General features: G+C 36.4%; 2 protein-coding genes across 4 annotated transcripts; one reads left to right on the top strand and one right to left on the bottom strand.

Moving 5' to 3' along the window:
• The first annotated feature begins 3,885 nt into the window (after positions 1 to 3,885).
• LOC112286581 (uncharacterized) lies at positions 3,886 to 8,106 on the top strand. 3 transcript variants are annotated; one of them, XM_073536164.2, is made up of 5 exons: positions 3,886 to 4,350; positions 4,605 to 4,780; positions 5,550 to 6,622; positions 6,982 to 7,455; positions 7,791 to 8,106. In XM_073536164.2, the coding sequence occupies exons 3-5, from the start codon at positions 5,765 to 5,767 to the stop codon at positions 7,872 to 7,874; spliced, it is 1,416 nt and encodes a 471-aa protein (XP_073392265.1). In that variant the 5' UTR covers positions 3,886 to 4,350; positions 4,605 to 4,780; positions 5,550 to 5,764; the 3' UTR covers positions 7,875 to 8,106. The 3 variants fall into 3 exon arrangements, with proteins under 3 accessions (XP_073392265.1, XP_024384336.1, XP_090108980.1); XM_024528568.3 differs by having other exon boundaries at positions 3,886 to 4,780; XM_090252854.1 differs by lacking the exons at positions 3,886 to 4,350; positions 4,605 to 4,780 and adding an exon at positions 4,838 to 5,187.
• Positions 8,107 to 11,137: 3,031 nt separating this feature from the next.
• LOC112286228 (AP-4 complex subunit mu) lies at positions 11,138 to 16,636 on the bottom strand. The gene is made up of 13 exons (XM_024527926.3): positions 16,422 to 16,636; positions 15,536 to 15,630; positions 14,952 to 15,155; positions 14,546 to 14,662; positions 14,310 to 14,438; positions 13,986 to 14,118; positions 13,402 to 13,511; positions 13,139 to 13,243; positions 12,786 to 12,880; positions 12,469 to 12,556; positions 12,161 to 12,221; positions 11,925 to 11,998; positions 11,138 to 11,732 (listed from the first exon to the last, which is right to left on the bottom strand). Exons 1-13 carry the CDS (start codon positions 16,477 to 16,479, stop codon positions 11,634 to 11,636), a joined length of 1,368 nt encoding a protein of 455 aa, XP_024383694.1. The 5' UTR covers positions 16,480 to 16,636; the 3' UTR covers positions 11,138 to 11,633.
• Between the last annotated feature and the right edge of the window lie 8,153 nt (positions 16,637 to 24,789).

Below are 24,789 nucleotides of genomic sequence, written 5' to 3'. Positions count from 1 at the left end.
ATGTATGTCCATGACATAGAAGGACTATAAAGATGATAATAATGATACTTGACTTAGAGTAGTTTTTTTTTATAGTGGTGTGGTTGAAGAAGTATTCAAAGTTGGAGGTTTCATTAGAGGAGCAGCTACTTGTATTTTATGCCATACATTGTAGATATAAGACATAAGTTTTTACAATATGGTAGGAATATAGAAAACATGTTTAGAATTATAAAAGTTTAAAGTATAAAAAATTTAGAATTTGAAAAATAGTACATGACTTTTTGCAACTAAGAAATTAAGTCAAGTTATTTTTTAATTTTTTTAGAATAGGATTTTATTTATTTATATATCTATGCTATTATTTTCTTTAATTTTTGTTGATTCTTTGATTTTGATAAAATCAATAGAATCTAAGGCCTTGGTAAATATACTTGTTTATTATGAATGAATAAGAGTGTAATTTATTTTAATTGTATCATCTTGATGCTTCTTCTTAATGTAGTAGTAATCCAATTCAATGTTTAATCTTTAGTAGAAGTAGATGTCTTTATTGGTGTATTGTAATTTGATTCCCAACTATAGTTTTGCATCCTTGACATCTATCATTTCAAAGGTATTGATTAAATTTAAAAATTCATTTTGGTGATATTTGAATTTTTTCTTCAAATAAGTCTATTAATCTCTACATGTTGTTTTTTTTTTATTTTTTTTTTGTTTTTAGATTCTACCTCTTATTTGATTGCATCTTACCATCCGCTATGCTAAATAGACTCTTTATAATATTTGGACTCAATGTTTGATTCTATTATGAACATGTAGCTATTCTTGAATTTAGTATTTGAATTTTTGTTTCTAATAGAATATCTTGTTGATCAACTAGGTTTGGTGGTATTGATTGGGATGTATGCCTTGATATGTCTTTTTAAAGAAAAGAAGGTGATTTACTTATTAATATTAGCAAAGAAGTATTTGAGCTATTATCTTTCTTATGTTTAGTATATTCATGTGTTGAGTGATCATTTATTAATTGATCATTGGTATTAGATAAATTCATAGTTAATATATCAAAAATTTATTGAATTTATTTCTTTGAATTGAGTGGCATTCTATATGATCAAATCCAATTAATATTTCATCAAATACAATGTTGTAATTTATATGTATCTTATTGTGTAAGGAATAAAAAATCTATAAGCTTTTGTTTGGTCATCATATTGTACAAATATACATTGAATGATTTTACTCTCAAGTTTTAAGTGGTTTCTCTTTAGAATGTGCAAATAGACAATTGATCCAAAGACTTATAAATATTCTACATGTAGTTTGGCTTTATTATATAGACGTTTTGGACATATATTATGATTAGATCTAATTGGAATCTGATTAACTAAATAGTTAGTTATACAAATAGCATCAATCTATAAGTATTTAGGTAGTTAGCAAGTATTTGACATCAAGCATATTTTTTCTACTAGTGCTTTATTTTGATGTTCACTAATTCTATTTTGTCATAGAGTACAAGCCATGGTAAGCTATATTTTTATTTTGTAATTGATTAAGAAATTTTTGAAATCATATGTCAAGTATTTTTTACCTCTATTTGTTTTTAAGTTGTATATTTTTTTTTTCTTCTTTCTCTCTACTTGCACTTTAAATTCTTAGAATTTTTTTAAATATTTCATCTTTATTTTATAAGAAATAGATCCAAGTTTTGTAAGAATGGTTATAAAAAAAAAACAAAGTATTTTGAGCTTTCTTAGGATATTGTCTTCATAAGACCTACTAAATCAAAGTGAATGTATTAATATGACTTTTTAACACAATGCAATGAAGTTTTTAAAAATCATTCTTGATGTTGTCATCTTTCTAAGAAATCTTTGCAAGTTTCTCAAAGTTTATTAAACAATGATAATCCTTGTACTTAATTAGCTTATGACAAGTATTGTAAGCCAATGTAATGTAAGTAATCATATTTTTTGTACAATAGTTATATATTTTCTTCTACTGTAACTAAGTTACCTTCAAAATCTATTGTTTTGTTATGAAATTGAAAAAATCTATTTTGTTGATTCCTTGTTCTTGAGACTATCACTTTCTTCTTATGTTTATTATCTAATATCATGCATTACTTTATCATTATATAACAACAACCATATTGATATAAAATTTTAGCTTAATACTAGTTCATACAAAATATTATGTATGTTTATTATTTCAAAACTTAAGATTGCATTGGTGGATTTAATGGCTTTGATCTTAGGAGATCTATTAATTGCAATATTTACTGAATTATTTAAAGATTGTCTATTTATCATGTAAAAATTTAATATTTTTCAAGTAAAATGGTTGTTATTTCTTAAGTCAACTTATTAATTTTTATTCTTATTATTAATAAAATTGGCTTTGATTGTCTTGTAAAGATAATCACTATATATATTTCCTTCTAAGTAATTGATGTTGGAACTGTGATATTGATTTTATAGATAATTGTATGCAATGTGATTCAGTCCTCTATAAGTATAACAATAGTATAGTTTAATATTCCTATGTTATCCAAATTTAAGTAGTTGATTGTATTCTTGCTTCCAAATAGCTTGATGGTCATCTTTACTTAATTTGGGATGGATTAAACATATGAAGTCTTTGTCTTTCAAACTACTACAATTTTCCTTGAGCAAAACTTCTTCCTCTTTGATCACATCCTTGCATAAAGTGACAATGTCCACATCCCTCAAAGTATGTCTTCTAAAGTTGTATTATCAATGACTCTTCTTTTCTTAGTTTTTGTTGTCTTACTAATATTTGATGAGTTTTAGCTAAGAATTTATCTATAATATCTTCAAATGTAGATTCTATTATATAAGTGATACTCTAGATCACTATCTCATAGCTTTGAGGCAATCTATTGAATACAATGTTTATAAGTGTCTTATTTGTGATGTTTTTGCCAAAAGTGTTTAATTGATTCTTCATATCCATTGCTTTTGTGAAATAAGTGTTGATGTCTCTTCCATCTTTCATTGTCATTTTATTCAACTTATTTATCAATAATATGATTTATTGTTGATCTCCTACATTGAACATTTTTTTAAGTGTATTCTAAGAATCTATAGGATCATTATATTGGGATGTTATTTCAATCAAGCTATTTGTAACCAACATGGTGAATCTCAATTGTATTCTATTTTTTGTTTTTGCTAGCTAGGTCTTATTGTAAGATCTACCTACTATGGTTACAAGGAATGATGTGACTAATCTCTGCTTTTATTATGTTCCATGGGTTATCTTTCTTTAAGATTGCAGACATCTTCAACTTCCAAATATAATAGTTCTTAACTTTTAATAGTTTGTTCAATTCTCCTACGTCACACTTCAAGGACTTCTCTTTAGCTTCCACCATATCTCTAGTTCTAATGTTTATCCTTTAGATTACATATTCTATTGTGCTAGCAAGTGCTACCAAGTGCTACCAAGTGTTTTCATGCACTGTCAACGCTGTGGATGCAGAAGATCTGAAGTTTGGCGTGACACCCATCCACACAATGTGGGTAGAGGAAGACGGGATATGTTTCATGCGCATTCTTAATAAAATGGACCACGTTGAAGCACGAAAGTGCCTGTTCAGTTATACTTCTCATGAAAAACTGACTGGAAGCTTATATCTGTTGAGGATCTGAGTGTACATTCCAGAATAAATCACCGCACGGAACACGAGCCTCAATCCTTCCATGTCATTCACGTACTTTTCACAAATCTCTTGGGCTTGATTTAGATAATGAATGCACTTAGAGCAGATGCCGCGGCAAGCCGCAAGCGAAGCCTAGCAAACGAGGTGGAAGCACAGTACATATACTACTGTCACAATGGGAATACAGTCAGGGGATTGTCAAGCTGGTCTGATGAGTCAATCGCTGGTGAGCAGGGAAAAATAATCCTGCCGACGATGGAGACAATTTATTTATATCTGAAACTTTTCTTTATTTGGGGGAGTACGAGAATGTCATCTTTTGGCCGCAACGTTTCCAATCCAACTTACAACAACTAGAACCTCAACGGAAGCGCTGGACATGTGGGTGTGAGCTCAGTGTGAAAGGGGATTTGCATCCAACGACCGAAGCGAGAGCAGTCTTGTGCCATTTTTGTCTCACATTTGCGCCTGAATCATGAGTTACCTGGTTTAGCATGCACTGTATAAACCAGAGCTGTAGGTGGTCCACGCCCGGTCCTTCATATAGTAATGCATGGAATACTGGTTGCGTCAAGCGAGAGTGACATTGATGGTTGTGTCTGGTGCTCTACTTAAACAGTAGATTGCTTTCACATTTACGCATTCGTTATCAAAACAACTGAGACTGTGGAGTTCAACCTGTGAGTGGTCAAACCCTTGAAGTGGGATGATTTTTTAGGAAATATTTTATCTGAGGGATGTCTCAGGGGGCCAGCGATGGGGTGCTTCACAACACACAAGTTACTATTTTAGGGGGGTAGCATCACCGAATTGGTATTTGAGGTAGAAAGAATTTGCCTTTTCCAGGGATGTGCGATGATTCCATAGAATATTAGGGAATCTAGCCAAACCTTCGACAAGACTCAGTGCACAGGCTCATTTTGAATTGTGGCAGCAACGATTGCGAAGACGAGGATTTCCATTGAACTTGGTCTTCCCCTGAACCTTGACAAGCACTGGATATGTGGCTATATCTCGTATGGCCAGCTTCTGCGACGACTGCAAGGACTGGGCTTGCTCATGGACGTCTCGCCCTAAGAAAAATTCCTTAGATCTCTCGCATCGCAAGAGGTAATTGATTTGAGTATTTACCTGAGCCCTTGGCTTATTTATGGTTCCCTTTGAGTAGCTACCTTCTGCTCCTGGTGCGCAGTTCTTTAAACATTGTTAGCACCTGCTCGTAAGATTAATCAAGAAGCTGCAACCACTTCGAATTGTTAGCTTGTCGAGAAACTAGCGTTCGATGAGATAGCTAGAGAACCCCTCAAGCTTTCGTGGTTCTCATATGCACACCCCCTTTGTCTCCATCAACGCCTCTCTCGATAATCGTAGGTCCCTACCTGGTTATCCAGATGACCATCCATTTGCTTCATCTCGTCAGAAACCGCCAGAAGTTCTCACTGATGTGCACAGACGAGGCAGAAGCATCAAATTTACACCACGTTACGCTAAATATTGTGGGTTTTGAACCAGACCTGGTATGCTGTAGGGATTTTGTTAGTGTGTTATTCCGCTAGCTTTCAGTATAGTTCTAAATAATCAAGCAGTGTTTGAATGTGTAGGAAATCAATCAATTCTCTTTCCTATTTCTCTTCATTCATCGCACAAGTGTTAGTCCAGATAGGTAGTACGAACTTTGTCCGCGCTCAAGGAAGGGTTGGCCTATAAATCGTCTTGCTGTACATTTGAAGACAGAATTAAGTCTGGCGCGAGAAGTTGATCAGTCTCCACGTTTTTTGTACTTGTAACTTGTGATTTGAACATTCTCCTTTCACTTTTATGTGCTCAGCATCATGCATCTAATCATCATCGTGGATGTGGTGTTGACCTGGTCATACAGATTTAAGATCTATTCTAGGTGCGGAGCAGAATTATCGTAGAACTTTGATCTGATTCAAGGAGCTGGTGGTCTGAGAACTGACGATTTTCTGAGGAATTTTCAAAAAACTTAGGGTGCGACAAATCTTTGAACTCATGCACACAGCAGGCTATGATTTTAGAACTCTGTGAGACAAGTTGATCAATCGTCAGACCTCACAGTGACTTGTATGATCAATGCGGGGCTTATCCACGATCGATATGGAGAAAGGTTACCATGGAAGTGAAGTACATAGCGACGCAAAAGCGAGTAGTTTTCCATTGGACTTGGGTGCCATGTTAGATGGTACAGAGAGCCCATTGCAAAAGCAAGTATACGAATATTTTCAGGATCCCTTGTCATTCCCAGAAAGTATCGGCCAAGCTCAAGGGGAAGACGGTTTCTCAAATGCTTTTCCTCCTTACTTGACGTGTTCCTCCCCACTCGAAGCCGGCCAATCGTCTTTTCAGTCTATGCATGTAGAAATAATCCAAGCTGCTGCCACAAATGTACTGAGGCGAAGAGAACCTAATGGTTTCCTACATGACAATGGCCGCGACGAGACCCAGATTACACAATACACTTCGAACACCGAGACTCGAACATCTACTGTAACGCAATTTACAACCAACGGGTCATCTGCACAGGGTCAAATGCAGTTACGGTCAACAAATCGGAACTGCCTTCCTCATCAACGGCTTTACAGCGCGGATCATAAACCAGGCAATGACATTGAATCTAAATTCTTCCATGCTCCAGCGCCACCCAAGTTGGTTCACAGCAGTAAACCAGCTAATTCGCATGTTTCCGGGGAAAACTCAGATTACGAAACTTCCTGCTCTCCGAATGCTCAGAAGACCACGGGCCGCGAGTTGTTGAGCCCTCAATTACGTACTGTCAGAAGTCATAAGTCCCAAAGGATTGGTTGTGAACAACGGATGAAGTCCAAGCGCTTAACTGATCAGGCTGAACATATTCTCAGAGAGAGACAACGAAGAGACGATATGAGCAATAAATTTCTCATGCTGGAGTCCTTATTGCCTCCGGGGCCTAAGGTAATGATCCAGCTCCAACTCAACCAATTGTCTATCAATTATTATTAGAAAATATTCCTGATTTAGCGCCTATTCTACTCAAAGCATCTTGAAGTGACTCTGCAGGCATGTATCGAGAAGAGCTTCATGTCATTCAGTCGCAATGTCATTCTTCTATGTAACCTTTACCCAAACAAAATGTAGATCCTGTGCACCCTTCTGCACTATCATGCCTGCCACTAAATCTCTGGTCACCAACGAAGACATCATATGGACAATGCACAACTTTATCATGAGGACAATGTGCAATTTCATCTCTTGTTAGTTATTGGAGGCACATCAATTTGTTAATCGCTGATGATCAGTTCCTGCGTATCAAGCGTGACAGGTCCACCATCGTCGACCACTCGGTTGCATATGTAAAGAGCCTTCATGAGTGCATCAAGAATTTACAAGAGAAGCGCTTGGAGATATTGAAGTCAAATGCTTGCTCTCTCAGTGGTGTACAAATCAAAGGCACGCCGAAGCAGAAGAAGCAGAAGCAGAACAACTCAGTAGCATATAACTATGTGTCGAGTCCAGATCTGAGGAAGGAAGTCTTAAATGTGGCATTTCTGAAAAGCTGCGCAGCACGCGAAGAGAGTGAATCGGACACATTAGGGGAGGAAAGGTGCATTGAAAAGATCGAGGTGCATATGGACTGGCCACACCAGATTGTAATTGAGATAACATGTCGCCCACATCCCCACATCCAGAGCCAAATCATGAAAGAGATGGAGCGCCTGGAGATGGATGTGTCAAGCTGTAGCATTACCAAGTTTCATAACCACCTTGTTTGTGTTATTATTCTCAAGGTATCATCTCACTGAGCTCAGCTACCCCCTTTGCACTATTCAATGTGGTACGTTGAATGTACAACGACAATACTTAAGACTTTTGTGACTGGCTCTCATTCTTTTGAAAACTGGAAGTCTGAGGACATCCCTCACACTTCAATACTAGGCAGATTCTATAATGAATCCGACGCCTGCGGAAGAGCTATACGATATTGCATATTGATTGGAATTCTGCACATTGCGGGAATCAGTTAGTGTTCTGGAGCTGGAGTCTTATGCTTATTAATATGCGTTGCCACTCAATCATGCTTTATCTCATACAATATCTGTTGCGTGATGTCTGTTTTGACCAGCCAAGAGTTGTGAAAGAACCCTCGATCACTGGGGATGATGTAATAGAAGGTCTGAAAAGCGCCATCATATCCAAGGATTCGTAGTTCATCAAAAGGTGCATCCTCGAAGGTAATGGCCGAGAACCGCTCATTCCTGTACATGTTCATAATTGCAGCTCAATCATAATCTTCGTGGATAGATGACAGCAAGAAGTCAGTTCGTAACATAGACGTAACATGCTAAATGGATGCACGATCATTTAAATTCCGGTATAGTTCTGAGCAAGCTGTTACACATCAAATAAAGAAACACGCGTGAGTCTTTTTCGATTTGCAATGCTGTTCGTTGATCTATGTTAATACCTCCACTAATAGTCATTTGTCATGTCATATGAGCCCATTGTGACTTCATCAGTGCACTCAATGTCTGCTCCAATATTACACAGATCCCAAGCTTGTGCTTTTTCCCATTATTACAGTGGGGTCTTCGAACAGAAGTATACTTTCCTCAACGCTAAAAAATTGTAACATTACAATATATCCCAGTGCCACAAATGCCCCTCACCATTATCGTCATCCAAAATACCAACCCACAGCATGATTACTATTTCTTAAAAGACAGTATATCTCAGTGCCATGGGTACCACTCCTGGATGTCCATCTCAAGGACCTCGTTGTCACATTGCTAATGAATTCACCAATCGACCCAGATATCTAACAAAAACACAGAACACCCAAAAACAGTCAAACCGAAGCCCTGAATCAGACTCCGAAGCTCAAGCAGATCCAAAGAATAAACGTATTTCTATCACAATATCCACGAACAAAGTTTCTACCTAGAATTTTCTCGGAAGGGAACAGTGAAGGTTCAAAAAACGATCATGGGATTGTCTAGAAACCGAGAAACTCAAGTGAGCCCATCTGTAATGACTAACATGAGAGCGATGCGATGATCTGTAACCCACTTGCGCACACTGTTGCGTGTTCATCGGATTGTTTATGATATCCTTGGAAGAATCAAGCATCAGGAACCGGGAACCTGGGAGAGTTTGTTACAATGTCAATTAACAACAACCATTTCATATCACCAACCCGGTGCCACCCTTCACTCCATCGGATCATGATCGTTTTCTCTTACTAACAATAGTTTCATTGTTCTGAAAACTTGGCTTGGTTGCATCCTTCAACCACCCAATCTTAATGAGCGATTTCCCATTCATACACTACATGCAGTTGCTATGGAGTTGACTTCCTCTTCTATCTGTCCTTGATTGTTACCTTGTTTTAGAAAATACCCCAACATCCCAAATGAGGTTTGTAGAGAATTTTTCGTTGACTTTCGGATATTCTAGAAATAGTTAAATAAAGGTGTGACCTTCAATTTTCCATTGGACGCATTCATGCTGTGCTTTCCACGTGCTGCGAATTTCGGGGGTGCAAGTTCGTGTCGAGAGCCCATCTTATTATATCATGCCAAGTTGTTACACTTAGCAACAAGTTTGACTCAAATCTAGCAATAAGTAAATAATCAAATATATATATATATATATATATATATACATTCAGTATAGTGATTATAAATATAAATAAGTTGGAAATTTCAAAATTTAACAAAAAAAATTTAAAATAATTTGATTAAATAATTTATGGTAAAATAATGACTATTAAATTAGATTTTTAAACTAAATAGAATTTTTAAAATAAAATAAACTCTTCATATACTTTACAAAGTATTTTTGTGTATGTTTTTATATATTTACAATAATGTGACACTTATAAAGTAAACTTGTAGAAGTCTAAAATATAGAAGTATTAACTTAGATTATATTAATAAAAACCACTTTGGATATTTTACATAGAATGTAAAATAATTTTTGCACTAATTATATCTATATATTAAAAAAAAATAAAGAATATGATATATATTTGAATTTATAATAATTCAAGAAAAATTGACAAATGTACATAAGAAGTTATAATCCTAAGAGTAGACATTAAACTAAGATAAAAATTAACAAAAGAAATAATTGTCTATACTTTGCAAGCTATCTTATTGTCTAGATATCAAGTTGAATTTTGCAACAAAACTATAAAATCAATAGATTATATAAGTATTTTAAAAACTATGCTATAATATATGTACATATATATATAAGAGATAATCTATCATATTAATAATATATTATATTGGATTAAAATAAAGCACTTATTATTCATTAAATTGATTCAAATCAACACTTTGCAAAAATAAATACAAATAAGTCTTTATTTGTATAAACCAATGGCATTATATAATCATTTGACAATATATAGCCATTATTACTTGGTTGTATTGTAATTTATATGAATTTGTATTCTATTTTTTTATTTTAGAATATAAATTTATTTGTATATAGAATAAAAATTCATATTTAATATTAAAATAAAAATAAAAATATTATAAATTTATTGTAGTACTGATTTTTTAACCCATTAAGAAATATTAGATCAGGCTCAAACAAAAATATTTTGTGGAAATTCAATAGATATTATGACAAAGCAATGTAACAATAGTATACATGGTTGTTAAAGATGTTTTCTACAATAGTTCTAAGAACTAGAATATTCACTAGATTTAAAATTAGATATATAAAAATGACGAAAAAAAACTTTTGTATATATATATATATATATATATCATAAATTATATAATGGCCCTTATAATATTTGATAGATCACAATGAAAATTATTTAAAGCAATAATCAATTCCACTGTTAATTTCAGAAATTTCAGATTTTATGTGATGCAGCTTCCTTCAAATAAGGAAAACCATCCACAGCTTGCATTACATTACCACAAAAACACAACACTCTTATGTGACTTAACGTATACACTGGCTGCTGGTCAATATTCCACTTGGTGCTGATAATGAAAATATGAGTTATTAAAGGTGGTCAGGACTTGCAACAGTTTAACTGCATAAATGCGCCAAGTCTTTAAGTGAATACTTTTCTAGTAAGTCCTTGAAATGGGGCTAGTAAATACTCAGCTAGCATCTATGAAATAAATAAATGAGGACAAAATGATCCCTTCTATCAATTGCACCAGTCCTTTCGACTTTCACATAAGGAATGTAATAGGTTTGTATTCTTTCATTGAACTCTAACATACTGGTACACAACAGAACAAGTTAAGGAAGCCACGTCTGGACAAAAGTCAGGAGTGAGTTCATATCTAGAGCAACGATTGTGAGGAGCCTATCTTAGATTATAGAACCAAGAAGAGAAAATGCTACTGATAACTTTCAGCATAGTTTCGTAGGTTCACTGATAACAAGACATAACAATTCAGAAACATAGATTAATGCCATCATACAAGACTGCAAAAATGAGTCAAAACAAGTGGAAGTTCTTGTGTGAGAACAACTTATTTGAATAAACTAGATACCAGACCTCGTTTGCATGCTCTATGCATCCACAAGCATGCACAATAGAACAAGGATGAAGGAACAAGAACACTCCAATAAGTGGGTTAGCGCAGTCCCAGCAATTGACGCATCTTCAATGTACTGAAGGAGGCAATCTGCTTTACTAAGTGACTAGCAATTCGTGTTCTATACCAATTCAAATACCTACTCGAAAGGAATCCTAGAATTTCACCAACTATGTAAGCAACACTTTATTAAATAGCATGTACACTATCAAAGCAACTCGAGGTTCCACAAATCGAAGCTGCAATCTACACTATGTCACTAGTAGACACGTGCCAAACAACAGCATGATGCATGCATAGTATGAATAGCACACGGCGCTGATAATCATAAAAGAGCTCAGTGCCCCTCAGCATAGTCGTATGAACACTCAAAAGATTGGTTGACAGCCATTTCATGTCCGGATAACATAAGAGTTTGCAAGCGTAACATATCGGACCCACCTATGAGGATTATAAGACTTTGTCTTCTTAACAATCTGCAAATATTTAACCTGCAAAATTCATCACAATTAGATAACAGAGCCCGACGAAAAGAACAGCTAAGTTGATATCGAGGACTATACTACTATTCTCATACAACCAAGAGCACCAAAGGTGATTCCACGATTAAAATCTCCACAGCAACTGCTTATCACACAAGTCGGTACTAGGAGAGCGGTTGTATTTGAAAATAAAAACGATACCTGCAGCTTGGAAGCATTGTACATGGGGATTGTGAATGTCATGCTGATTGGCCCAGCTTCCTTCTTAATATTAACTGCAACCACGTCATATGATAGTGACCAAAAATCAATATAACCTCCAGAGAAAGAAAGTGGATGCGACGTGAAGAATACCAGCCTACTTCTGATTGAGAGATTAAAGATTTTCAATACACTGAAAACGAGATGATGTTTAATACGAATGATGCGGTACATACGATTCTTTTCTTGTGAGAGAGTAAGCTTGGCTACCAACACGTGATCAGAACCCCCAACAATCTGGATCAGTCAACCAACCGTTAAACTCAGGTGATATAAAATTTCAACATGCCCACAAACCAACCAGCAAAAAGCAAAAGAATTCAATTTTACACTAGTGAATAGTGACTACGAGAACCAAGTGCTTATCAACAAATAATTCTTTACATTTTGTGCAAGCTATCTTTCACAAATCTATCATTGTACTATTAATTGGTAATAAGGCTTGGAAAGACAAATGAGAACAGGCAAGCAGGTCTGTCATTACCTTTCGACAACACCATTCCATAACTTTAGTGGATTCTTTAAAGTCTGTGGTTTGACCAACAGCCCCTTCCTCCAGTACAAAGCTCACCCTATCCGACCAATTATCAATTCACGAGTATGAGAAAGCAATTGAAAGTGTATCATCTGATCATTCTACATTATAGAGCAAGATGTAAAGTTCCTAAACACGCCGCACGACCACACTGTGCTTTGTTTTATTCAATTCTCTGAAAAACAATCTAGAACTGACGCTTACTATGAGGAATGAGTTTCAAACATAGCAGATTTTAAAGCAGGCTCATACGGAGATCTTAATACCTTGTGGTGGTCTTTGGCATAGGCACCCTCAAAACTACCATATTCGCTGTAATATTGGATGCAAAGTCAGCACGAACAGTCAAACGAATCTCAGCCTGCAAATTTCAGAGCACACTAATAATCAAGCATTCAGATGGAAAAAAGAACACTACACTAATATCCTTCCGAGCAAGCCAAAAGTGATGCCTTCACTGAACAAAAACTGTACAATTGCAGATTGCAATAGCGAAACTTCAAAGTTTAAGATCACATCTTCCTTGACTGAAACTAAGAAAATACAATATGAATAAAAATAAAATAAAACAAAATAAAACCAACATTTGGTCAACAGCACAGAGCCAAATATACGGTACCTTAAATGGCCCCTTCTCTTCAATCACAGGATAAACCTTAAATGGAGGCTTAAACTCTTGCGTCATTCGATAGTTCATTATTGGAAACTCTCCATCTGGTGGAACCTATACATTCAATTAACCTGATATCATAAGCAGTCTAGCAAAGGTACATAAAACAGATCTAAACAAAGCATCTTATCCACGTGCTGAGTCGTGAGGAATATTCAGATTAGTTAACCTGCAAAAAGACACTAGGTACAAAGTGCAAGAAATGGACTCACCAAAGTAAGAGCACGCTCAGTTTCAAAGTCATCAAGCCGCACAGATTCATGGAAATTGCAGTCATCCAAAACCACAAGACCCACTCCACTTCCAACGCTGTAATCAGGAGCTGAATGATCAAATTCAAGAAAACCGTACAAATTCGTCAGCCTCGTAGTAGGCCTTACAAGTGCACTAAGATAACATACGCTAAGGCTCACAGGATTTAGCTTTTAGGGATTTGCTCCATGACTTATGGTAACGATTGGGAACCAAATTCTAAACTTATCCGCAAACACATTTTTGGAAATGCTTACACCCTTCGTAAAGCCGGCTTTATAAAACGGGCACACACAGATCAAACGACCTCTTATATAGTAAAAAGATAAACCAGACATACTAGCATACAATACTTCAACATCAAGCGACTCTTATATCTAAAATCACCTCTCTATAATTCAGGTCAAATAATCCACACCATGGAGTTACATCCCTGTAGGATTCCAAAATTATCAAAGTTTTTGCATCAGACAAAAAACAATATGATGAGATTAATTAACCAAGTGTTTAAGTTTTATCTAAAGAAAAAATACTAAAAACTTACCAAAAGTGTTATTGTTGTTGCTGCGCACCCCAACTGCAAGATCATCACTCAATCCAACTTTGATTTCCGGATTTCCTGTCAAATAACTCTTCATTTGGATAGTTCCATCTATCTCGGATGTCAAGACATATCCCTGCGCCAAAACCCACACACCATGATATTCACTACGAACCATTGATTGGTCACCAAATTATATGGCCTTTGACAAACTTATTGCTGAATGCAACTTCAATAGAAAAATATACTGTATTGATCATGCATGCATAAACTTCGTGCAAATATTTCAACTCAAAATCAGAAAAAGCGCACACCAGCAATACTTACACTTGCGTTAAACGTAACGCTAATCTTTTCAATGATGTCAACAAAAACTTCCTCCCGCTTATTGCCCGATGCATCACTGGCTACCACAGACTTGGTGACTGCAGTTCCAGGAACACGTTTTGACCCTGGCTGTAACAACCACGTGTCATGGATGTAAGCACAAACCTACATAGAAACTGCTCTTATGCACGAAACAGACCCCGTTCATCAACTATTGACCTGGAAAAGAAACTCACAATAAACATAGCAGCTGGGCCCAGTGAAGGTATGCGAGCGGCATCTACTACGACAGGTTCGTTGAACACAAATGATTTGAGACCTTCTGTAGATGTCGTTTGAGGATAGCCAAAATCCTGCACATGACCACACATTAGAAAGTACAATTACTTTAACTTACATGTTCTACAAAAACACAAACGACTTCAACTCTAGAATCCGGAGGGCCAAAAATCATGAGGACTCAAAATTCAGTATTCGTTTCCACTCTCTTTCGTGTTGCTAGTAAGACTAATCGAGGGATCAGAAATTAATTACAAGAGAATGAACATTCATGAAAAATTATGCATGAAGAGGGCTGACATCTTCTAATGGAAGATTCCTCAAACACAATATAGCAAAAATAGAGACACTTCAAAAGCTTACAATCATTTCATCCAGTAGCTCGTAAACTAAGACAAAATTCTTGCGCAAAGAATCCTCGTTGAGGACTCCAAGGTAATCTTTAGCCACACGAGCTATTCTCTGTAGGAGCTCCAAAACCAACGCAGGTGAAGGGTTTACTCGGGTAGTTGCTACAAAAAGCAATCCCGAGTGCTTCACGTGAAGATAATTTACTCCATCCACATTCTACAGCACAATTCAGAACAAAACCTATAGTTAGGATCCATAATAAAACGTATCATGAAAAAACTCAGAACCTGATTGATATATGCACTCTCCGCCCAGAACCACAAAGTGAACGTAGAGCGCCAGATCTCAAGTATGCAAGAGAAGAAGAGAGAATAAGCTACTTAAAAAGCTCCTAATCTCCACTGACCAACTGTCTCAATCAAAGAAAAGGAGCTCGCACCGAAACCACACGCACTTAGAATACAGCTTTAGCAAGTGCTGATAGAATGCTGATAGCACACACCTTCTATTCGCTGTACTGGACAACTTTAGCGCCATTTTCCCCAACTTATACTACGAGCACCAATAAACGAATAAAAGAGGAAAAGAGTACCTACAAACACAGGTGGAGCCTCCTCGCCTTCTTCACCTTTCCAGAACTTCACTTTGCGGAAAAAGATCTCAGCGCTGCTTTTGGACACATCTCCTCTGTCTGCAGACATCAATCAACGAACCAAATTTCAGCTGATTCAACAGCAACTCGTGAAAATCAAAGTCACCATCCACCAAGGGAAAAGAACGTCTAATAATGCTAAATGCATCTTTAGAGAAGCTAACAATTTTTTATTCACAATTTTAATTGAACGTTTCCAACATTACAATTTTAACATATAACTACAGCTACAAACGCACCAGTTTGAACCAGGACTCATTCAGACATTGACCTAAACTACACTACAAGATGCAAGCTCCGGTTAATGCACCCAGATGGAAACGCATATTCATAACCATGAAACTAATGCTGAATCTGTGGAAACCCTAGTGAATCAACACAACTCCCATGCGCTCAAGAGTCGAAGCGAACACCGACGACAACTATAACCCGCACCAGATCAGCGTGCAATCCACAGAATTGACTTGACCTAAATGCAGCTATACACACATTAAAGAGAACACTTAGCCGAGCTCTGTCAAAACCCCGACACCCAACGTAATGCAACAACCCAGAAAAACCAAAATCTGAATTTGACCTTTCCATATTGCATGCCAATTACCCTCAAACTCAGAGCTAAAGCAGCTGAATCCCCAAGGAAATAGAGCACCGAAGAACAATCACACCCATATTAAAATTGCACCTCGTGGCTATCAACAAGCTTCCACGATACCCTACAGATCATCATAAGCCAATCGGATAACAATCGTGATGATACTAAGAAAGAGAAGAAAAAAAAGACAAAATGTAGACACCAAAGGGCAATGAAACGAGCGAGCGCAATCACTCACAATCACGGAAGACGATGTTGTCGCCACGCAACGATAGCACGAAGAACTGCGAGATCATCTTCGTTGGCTGATCCTGCGACTCCGGCCTTCCCAGACAAACTCAGCGGTGAAGAAGTAGGCTCTGGATTCCAATCCTGGAAAAAGCTCAATAACAGAGCGATTGCTCAGGGCTCCCTCTCTCGCTCTCTCTCTCGCTTCGCAGAGTGAGTGAGTGAGTGCGTGACATACAGAGAAAGGGAAGACGAGATCTCCCACCAAAACCCACCATCGCCGAGGGAACGCACGCACAGACCGCTACAATGGGTGCAGCACTCGTGCTTCGGTACACGGTGCGGTCATAGGTGGTTTGGGGTCCACGGTACGGCGACGCTGCGGTTGTGGGTGGGAGAGTTGGCGCGGTGTTGGGATTCAGTTCGATGTTGTTTGGACCTAATCATATCCATGAAAACGATTTAATTGCAAGTAAATGTTATGATATATACTCTTTCTTACTTCTTACGGTATTTTTTATGGTAAAAAATTGAGAATGTATAAATACATATATATAGGAAATTATTAAATTGACTCATATATTTACTGAATTAATCCACATGTCATTATTGTTTGAAGATCCAACCATTTCTTCATTGGTTTTCAACTACTGCAGATCCAGCAATAGAGAGTTTTTTTGATGATGGTTAAGATATGTGGATAAATTTAATAATATATATATATATATATATATTCTTTTTAACAAACAATAATAGATTGGAACTACAAAAGAGGGATTTTTTTTTCTTTTTTTCTTTTTTTAACCTTTATTTTGATATTAGATTTATTTATTTTTATTTATGATAGATAAACACAACAAAAACTACTACTTGTCAAATAATTTTTGAAGCATTATTCTGTGAAAAAAAATTTGAAAACTAAAATAAGTACAAAAACCACTAATTACATATGTTGTCAAGGATATGAACCTCAAAGAATTAAAATGTCAATACACTCTTGTGACACTTGAAAAGACTAAAAAATCACTCAAAGATGATATAGTATTAAATTAGAATGGCTATTGCCAAAGACAAGAAGATTAAAAAGTCTTGAAACAAGATTAAGGCATGGATAAGAATGAAGAAGGCTTCACTCTTGCCTCCTTATATATTCTTAACTAGGAGCTATACGGCAATGTTCTGTAGGACCTCCAAAACGTGTTGACTTTGTGAGACACGTATCTTAACTTGCAATGCAAGTTTTTTATATGTATCCCACATAATTAGCTTGTTCCGCAAGCTATCAACACATAATTAATTTATCGATCAAGTTTCTAACCTATCAATCAATTATAAATACATGTAAGATCAAAATAAAATCTTTAAATCTTTTAAGAAGCTTCTTTAGAAAATATTATGAAATAAATCTATTTTTATCTACTTATATTTAATCATATACATAAATATTAACATAAATATGTATGTCTGTGACATTATCTCCTTTTTTAGAAACAAATTCCACTAGGAGTGGTCATCATATGTTGAAAAAATTTAAGATGCAACAAATTGTATTTACTATATAGTCTAATCTTTATTCTCTTTAAAGGTGGTTGATAGGTCTTCTCAACCATTGATAATATTCTATACCAAGGTAGGAAGATCACCTTGTTATTTGATCATTATTGAGGCCTTTATAACTTCCTTCAAATAAAATAATTGAAACACCATTTAGAATTTTTTCTACTACTAATAAAATCACCAAACATCAAGAGTCTCTTCCATTGTCGTGATATCAAACATATTATATCTCACCATGTATTTGAAGAAAGATATGTTGTTCTCGAAGATCCATATCTCAATAATGTCATATTGTCAAGGACAAAGACTCGATGAGGAAAAATATACACCAAAAGGCTATCTCGATATAATAAGTCAAAATATAAACAAGTAGGTATATTAAATGGAAACTGGAATGGCTATTGCCACAAGACAAGAAACTAAAGACTCTTGAACCTAGACTAGAAGCAAGAAAGGAGTTGACAAGAGTGAAGAAGCCTTCACTCTTGTCTCTATATATACTATCTAACTAGGGGCTACGTGGCGACATTCTATAGGACCTCCAATATGTGTTGACTTTGTAGGACACATGCCTTGACTTACAAGGCAAGTTTTTCTACGTGTGGGCCACATAGTTAGCTTGATCTTCAAGCAAACAACATGTGTGGCACATGGCCAACTTGTTGACCACGTTTCTAATCCAAAAAGTCAATTAAAGACACCTACGAAGTCAAAGCAGCATCTAGGAAGTTTCTAGGAAGCTTCTATATTAAATATTAAAGAATTAACTTACTTTTATCTACTTTTACTTACTTCTACCTATTTCTATATGTAATTATTAGCTTACATGATTATGGCCGTAACATTACCCCCCCTTCTAGAGACGAGTTCCACGAGGAGCGGTCATCATATGTTGAGGAAATCTATGATGCGACGAATTGTATTCGCCACATACTCTGATCTCTGTTCTCTTCGAAGATGATTGATAGGGCCTTTCAACCATCGGTAGTGTCCCATACCAGGGCGGGAAGACCACCCAGTTATTTGATCATTATTGAGGCCTTCATAACTTCCTTCAAATAGAATATTCGGAACACCATCAGGAGTTGTTCCTACCTCTAGCAAAATCACCAAACATCGGGAGCCCCTTCCCAAATCATGATACCAAACGCGTTGTATCTCACCATCTGTTCGAGGAAGAACATGTCGTTCTTGAAGATCTTCATCTCGATTGCGTCATCTTGAAGGTTGTGACAATCGTAATGTCTCGTCCGGCAGGTCAGCAAACGAAGGTTCTTGAGTTGAATCCGCTGGTTGTTGGCTCTCCATCTAAGTAGCATCACAAATGTAAAGAAGTTACAAACAAGGATAGGAAATTGAATGTTATCTTGCCTCAATCTTGTCTCTTTTATAAGAGAGATTTTCATCTTGGTTTTGATGGATGTCGTTGATGAAAAACTTTGACTTTAGCTGATGCATTTGCTAGATTCCTGGATGGCTCCCATGTGCGTTCACTAATATCATATCCGCGCCAATGAACAAGATATTCCAGCTTATTTCGGCGCTGCCTTGAGTCTAATATCTCTTCCACCTCAAATTCTTCATTATTATCTACTTCTATAGGAGGCGGTGGCATTTGTCTTCTTCCTTGTATATCCACTGTCTTATATGGTTCAAGAAGAGATACGTGGAATACAGGATGGATCTTCATTGACTCCGGTAGATGTAACCGATATGCAACTGGGTTGATCTGTTCAGAAACAGAAAAGGGGCCAAGCCTACGATAGTCCAACTTGTCACAAGGTCGAGTAGTCTTGATATTGCGACGAAGTAGCCATACCTTATCACCCACGTTGATTTGTGGTTGCTCCTTACGATATAGATCTGCGTTTATTTTTTGTTGTTCTTGAGCTTCCTTCAATTGTGTCTTCATTATTACATGTAACTCTGACAACCGATTTGCCATATCTTCTGCTGCAGGATTATCAACTTTTGAAAAATCAAAAGTACCAAGTCGTGGATGATAGCCATAATTGGCAAAGAAAGGTGTTTGTTGCGTGGAAGAATGTACCGTATTATTATAAGCAAACTCTGCCAATGGCAGAAGGGTTGTCCAATCATCTTGTTGGTAGTTGATAGTACACCTTAAATATTGCTCCAAGACTTGGTTTACGCGCTCTGTTTGTCCATCAGTTTGAGGATGGAAAGCCGAAGATAGCTTTATGTCCACTTTTAAAATCTTGAAAAGGGTCCTCCAAAATCTTGACACAAATTGAGTTCCCCTATCCGATATGATATCTTTAGGTAATCCATGATAGCGATAGATATTATCAATGAAAAGCTTAGCTGTTTCTTCACCTGTGATAGATTTTGTACATGGCACAAAATGTGCCATCTTGGTGAAACGATCTACTATCACAAATATAGAATCATAAGATCTTGAGCTTGAAAGATCTGTGATGAAATCCATAGAAACAGAAGACCATGGTTGTTCTGGTATAGGTAATGGCTGAAGAAGTCCGTAAGGTCGATGACGAGGAATTTTTGATTTTGAACAAATATCACATGATTGTACAAAGTCTTTGACTGACTTCCACATTTGTGGCCACCAAAAATCTCTTGATATGAGTTCCAAAGTCTTATTATATCCAAAGTGCCCTGCTGCTGGAAAGTCATGACATGCTTGAAGAACACGTAAACGTGCTTCTCCTTCTGGAACATATAGGCGTCCTTCAAAATATAATAGATTATTCTTGAACTCAAACTTAGAAGGATCATGAGACTTGGAAGAATTATTCTTGATATCATAAACAAGAGGGTCTGAGGACATACTGGACTGGATTTTCTTGAGAAAAGTTGAATCAACAGTCAATGTTGATTTCATTGCTCGGAGATGAAATTGCTCCGGTTTCAAGAGGACCGTTCTTTGTTGCTCAAAAGCTGCATCTCCTTCTTTTGGTGCAAAATAAGAACGTCTAGATAGGGCATCGGATAAACCTTGTTGTTTTCCTGGCCGATAAGTGATAATGAACTCGAATCTTGACAAAGACATACTCCAACGAGCTTGACGACGATTCAACACGCGTGCTGACATGAAATACTCGAGGTTCTTGTGATCTGTATACACAGTGACTGGACTAGAAGCGCCTTCTAGATAATGACGCCATTCTTGAAAGGAATCCACGATCGCAAGAAGTTCTTTATCGTGGATCTCATAATTGATCTCGGCTGCTGAGAATTTTCTTGAATGAAAAGCTATCGGATGGAGTTTGTCATCTGTTCCCATTTGTGATAAAACTGCACCCAAGGCAAAATCTGATGCATCTGTTTGTATAAAAAATGCCTTGGAAAAGTCAACACGATATAAGACTGGTGCAGAGACAAACGATGTCTTCAAGGCTTCAAATGGTCCTTCTGCTTCTTGATTCCATTGGAATTTATCTTTACTAGTCAAGCGTGTAAGTGGAGCTGCAACTCGTGAGAAATCTTTGATGAAGATCCGATAGTAATTGGCAAATCCCAAGAAACATTGGACATCTCTTACTGTGCTTGGAATCTTCCAATCCACGATTGTTTGGACTTTCTTAGAATCCATCATGAGACCATCATTTGAAATGATGTATCCTAAAAAGTCAACTTGAGTAGTGTGAAATACACACTTTTCCATCTTGGCGTACAATCCTACATCTCTAAGTTTTTGTAATACTTGACGAACATGTATTTCATGTTCTTCAACATTCTTGGAATAGATCAGGATATCGTCTAGATAGCAGACGACAAAATTGTCTAAGAATTCACGAAATATATCATTCATGAGATGTTGAAAAGCAGCTGGTGCATTCGTGAGTCCAAAGGGCATGACATTATATTCGAAATGTCCATACCTGGTTCGAAATGCAGTCTTCCATTCATCTCCTTCTTTGATCCGTACTAGATTATATGCTCCTCTTAGATCTATTTTTGTATAGATCTTAGCTTGATTCAACTGGTCAAGGAGTCCTGATATCAAAGGTAATGGATACCTGTTCTTGATTGTGATCTTGTTGAGTCCTCGATAATCAACACACATTCGTAAAGATCCATCTTTTTTCTTTTCGAATAGAATTGGAGCTCCTGCTGGAGATTTTGAATGGCGTATGAAATTCTTCGCTAAATTCTCGTCAATATATGTCTTGAGTTCAGCCATCTCATCTTGCGATAAACTGTAAATTGGTCCAAATGGTGGCTGAGTTCCTTCCTTGAGGTCGATTGAACAATCATATGGGCGATGCTCAGGAAGAATATCTGCATTCTTTTTCTCAAAAACGTATTGATACTCCTGATATTGACTTCGAATGCCACTTGAAGTCTTTACGTTTTCAGAAATAGGTGCAGCATAAATAGCAAAAGTTGATCCTTCTTTTGCTGCGTGTATAAATGCTTTTGCACCTATCAGTACGGATTTTACTGTACTAGACTTATAATTTTTTACTTGGTTGATAGAACTATTAATAACGCTTTTGGAAAAGTGAAGTTTACGCGAATTCCAATCTATTCGAGGGTTATATTTTTCTAGCCAGGATAAACCTAAAATAACTGGATTGGACGGGGATTTAATTATGTTAAAAGCTATGTAGCTATCATGACCGTCTATTATTACTTTTATAGGATGAGTTTGATGAGTGACATCTCCAGAAGACAAGGGACGACCATCTATGACTTCTACATGTACTGGTTTAGGTTTCTGTACAAAAGGTATTTTACGACTTTTAACAAATTGTCCATCTAAAAAACATGCTGAGGCTCCCGAATCTAATAAAGCAGAGGCTTTGTAATTCTTAGGTCCTAAATATAAGTCTATTATAAAACAAGGAGAGGGTTCTGAGGAGAGGATAGGACCTTCATTAGGAATTGTACAAGGTTCCAGCTGCACGGTCCCTATTGTAGCTGGACGAATCCGTTTTCCGACATGTTGTCTTCTTTGACCGTCGTATCCCTCATTTTATAGTTGCGTCGTTTCTTTGGACAATGTTGAGCAGTGTGCTTAGGTTCTCCGCAATATAAACATAATCCTTCTTGACGACGACGAATCTTTTCTTGCTCAGTTAGGGGTTTAAAACGTACCGCGTCAATTTGCATGTCTTCTACTTCCGAATGTACGTTTGGCAAAGATGTTGATGTTGCCATTGAGTAATAACGTTGAGGTTCCCGTGAATGATTCTCTGATCGAAATTCAAAAAGTCGATTATCACATTTTACCGCAAAATCGATTGCTTGACTCAAAGTTTGAGGATCAGGTAAGTTGAGCATCAATTTCTTTACTTCGTATTGCAATCCATAAAGAAATTGACTGATGAGTGCAGCATCATCCCACTTGATGTCAATTTCAAGTTGTCAAAATTGTGAAGCATATACTGTTATTGAGCGATTTCCTTGTCGCAGAATTCGGATCTTATTTGTTGCAACACGAGTTGCATCGTGTTCACCATACATAGATCAAAACTCTACCAAAAAAGCTTCCAAATTGTCCAATATTGGATTTCGTTGTTCAAGAAAAGACGAAAACCACGATAATGCAGAACCAGAAAGTAGAGTGCCAATAAACCTGACTTCTGATCCTGGAGTTGGATAGCTTTGCGGTTGAAGTTCAATTGCCAATTGTACTTGATTGATGAACCCTCGAAACTTTGATCTCGTACCATCAAATTTCTCAGGTAAGGCAATTCTTGGTTCTCTAGTGCTTATAGGATGTTGTACAATTGGAGAAGGAATGTGATTTGTTGTAGATGTTGAAGCAGCTCCGATCATCTCTATATCTCCACTTTCTGCTATTCTTGTTCTTTCATGTGTTGGTGAATTGAGTTGATGCATCGCAAGCATTAACTCCCTCATTTGCTCTTGCATTTGTGCCATTGCACTCTTCATTTCAACAAGTTCTGCCATAATGACACTAAGAAGAAATTTTTTTTTGATATTGCTCAAGACAAAAGAAAAGAAAGACTTGATAACAAAGAAGATACTAAGAACAATATCAGTTTAGAAGTGGGTAATCCACAAACTTCTAATATGCTTATGTCTTGTCAAGAGAAAGGGGTAATCCACTCTTACTCAAGAAAAAACAAAGCTCTGATATTGTAAGTGTACTCTTGTCAATCTGTCAAGGACAAAGACTCGATGAGGAAAAATATACACCAAAAGGCTATCTCGATATAATAAGTCAAAATATAAACAAGTAGGTATATTAAAAGGAAACTGGAATGGCTATTGCCACAAGACAAGAAACTAAAGACTCTTGAACCTAGACTAGAAGCAAGAAAGGAGTTGACAAGAGTGAAGAAGCCTTCACTCTTATCTCTATATATACTATCTAACTAGGGACTACGTGGCGACGTTCTATAGGACCTCCAATATGTGTGGACTTTGTAGGACACATGCCTTGACTTACAAGGCAAGTTTTTCTACGTGTGGGCCACATAGTTAGCTTGATCTTCAAGCTAACAACATGTGTGGCACATGGCCAACTTGTTGACCACGTTTCTAATCCAAAAAGTCAATTAAAGACACCTATGAAGTCAAAGCATCGTCTAGGAAGTTTCTAGGAAGCTTCTATATTAAATATTATAGAATTAACTTACTTTTATCTACTTTTACTTACTTCTACCTATTTCTATATGTAATTATTAGCTTACATGATTATGGCTGTGACACATATTGAAGGTTGTGAAAATTATAATGTCTTGTTTGATAAGTTAACAAGTTATAGCTCTTGAGTTGAATCTATAGGTTATTGATTCTTTATCTTTTTAGCATCACAAATATATAGAAGCTACAAATAAAGTTAGAAGGTAAAATATTATCTTTTT

The sequence above is a fragment of the Physcomitrium patens genome, chromosome 9, assembly GCF_059467195.1.
Source record: "Physcomitrium patens ecotype Gransden chromosome 9, ASM5946719v1, whole genome shotgun sequence".
Taxonomy (NCBI): Eukaryota; Viridiplantae; Streptophyta; class Bryopsida; order Funariales; family Funariaceae; genus Physcomitrium; species Physcomitrium patens.
The sequence above is the reverse complement of the archived record's forward strand: the minus strand, read 5'-3'. Positions and strand labels throughout refer to the sequence as shown.

Coding starts and splice junctions, on each gene's coding strand:
- LOC112286581 (XM_073536164.2), top strand. CDS start 5,765: ATGCGGGGCTTATCCACGATCGATATGGAGAAAGGTTACCATGGAAGT. Junction 6,623..6,981: donor TATTGCCTCCGGGGCCTAAG/GTAATGATCCAG, acceptor CTGCGTATCAAG/CGTGACAGGTCCACCATCGT. Junction 7,456..7,790: donor TTTGTGTTATTATTCTCAAG/GTATCATCTCAC, acceptor TGTTTTGACCAG/CCAAGAGTTGTGAAAGAACC.
- LOC112286228 (XM_024527926.3), bottom strand. CDS start 16,479: ATGATCTCGCAGTTCTTCGTGCTATCGTTGCGTGGCGACAACATCGTC. Junction 12,881..13,138: donor AAGAGAAGGGGCCATTTAAG/GTACCGTATATT, acceptor TGAAATTTGCAG/GCTGAGATTCGTTTGACTGT. Junction 11,733..11,924: donor ACAATGCTTCCAAGCTGCAG/GTATCGTTTTTA, acceptor TGAATTTTGCAG/GTTAAATATTTGCAGATTGT.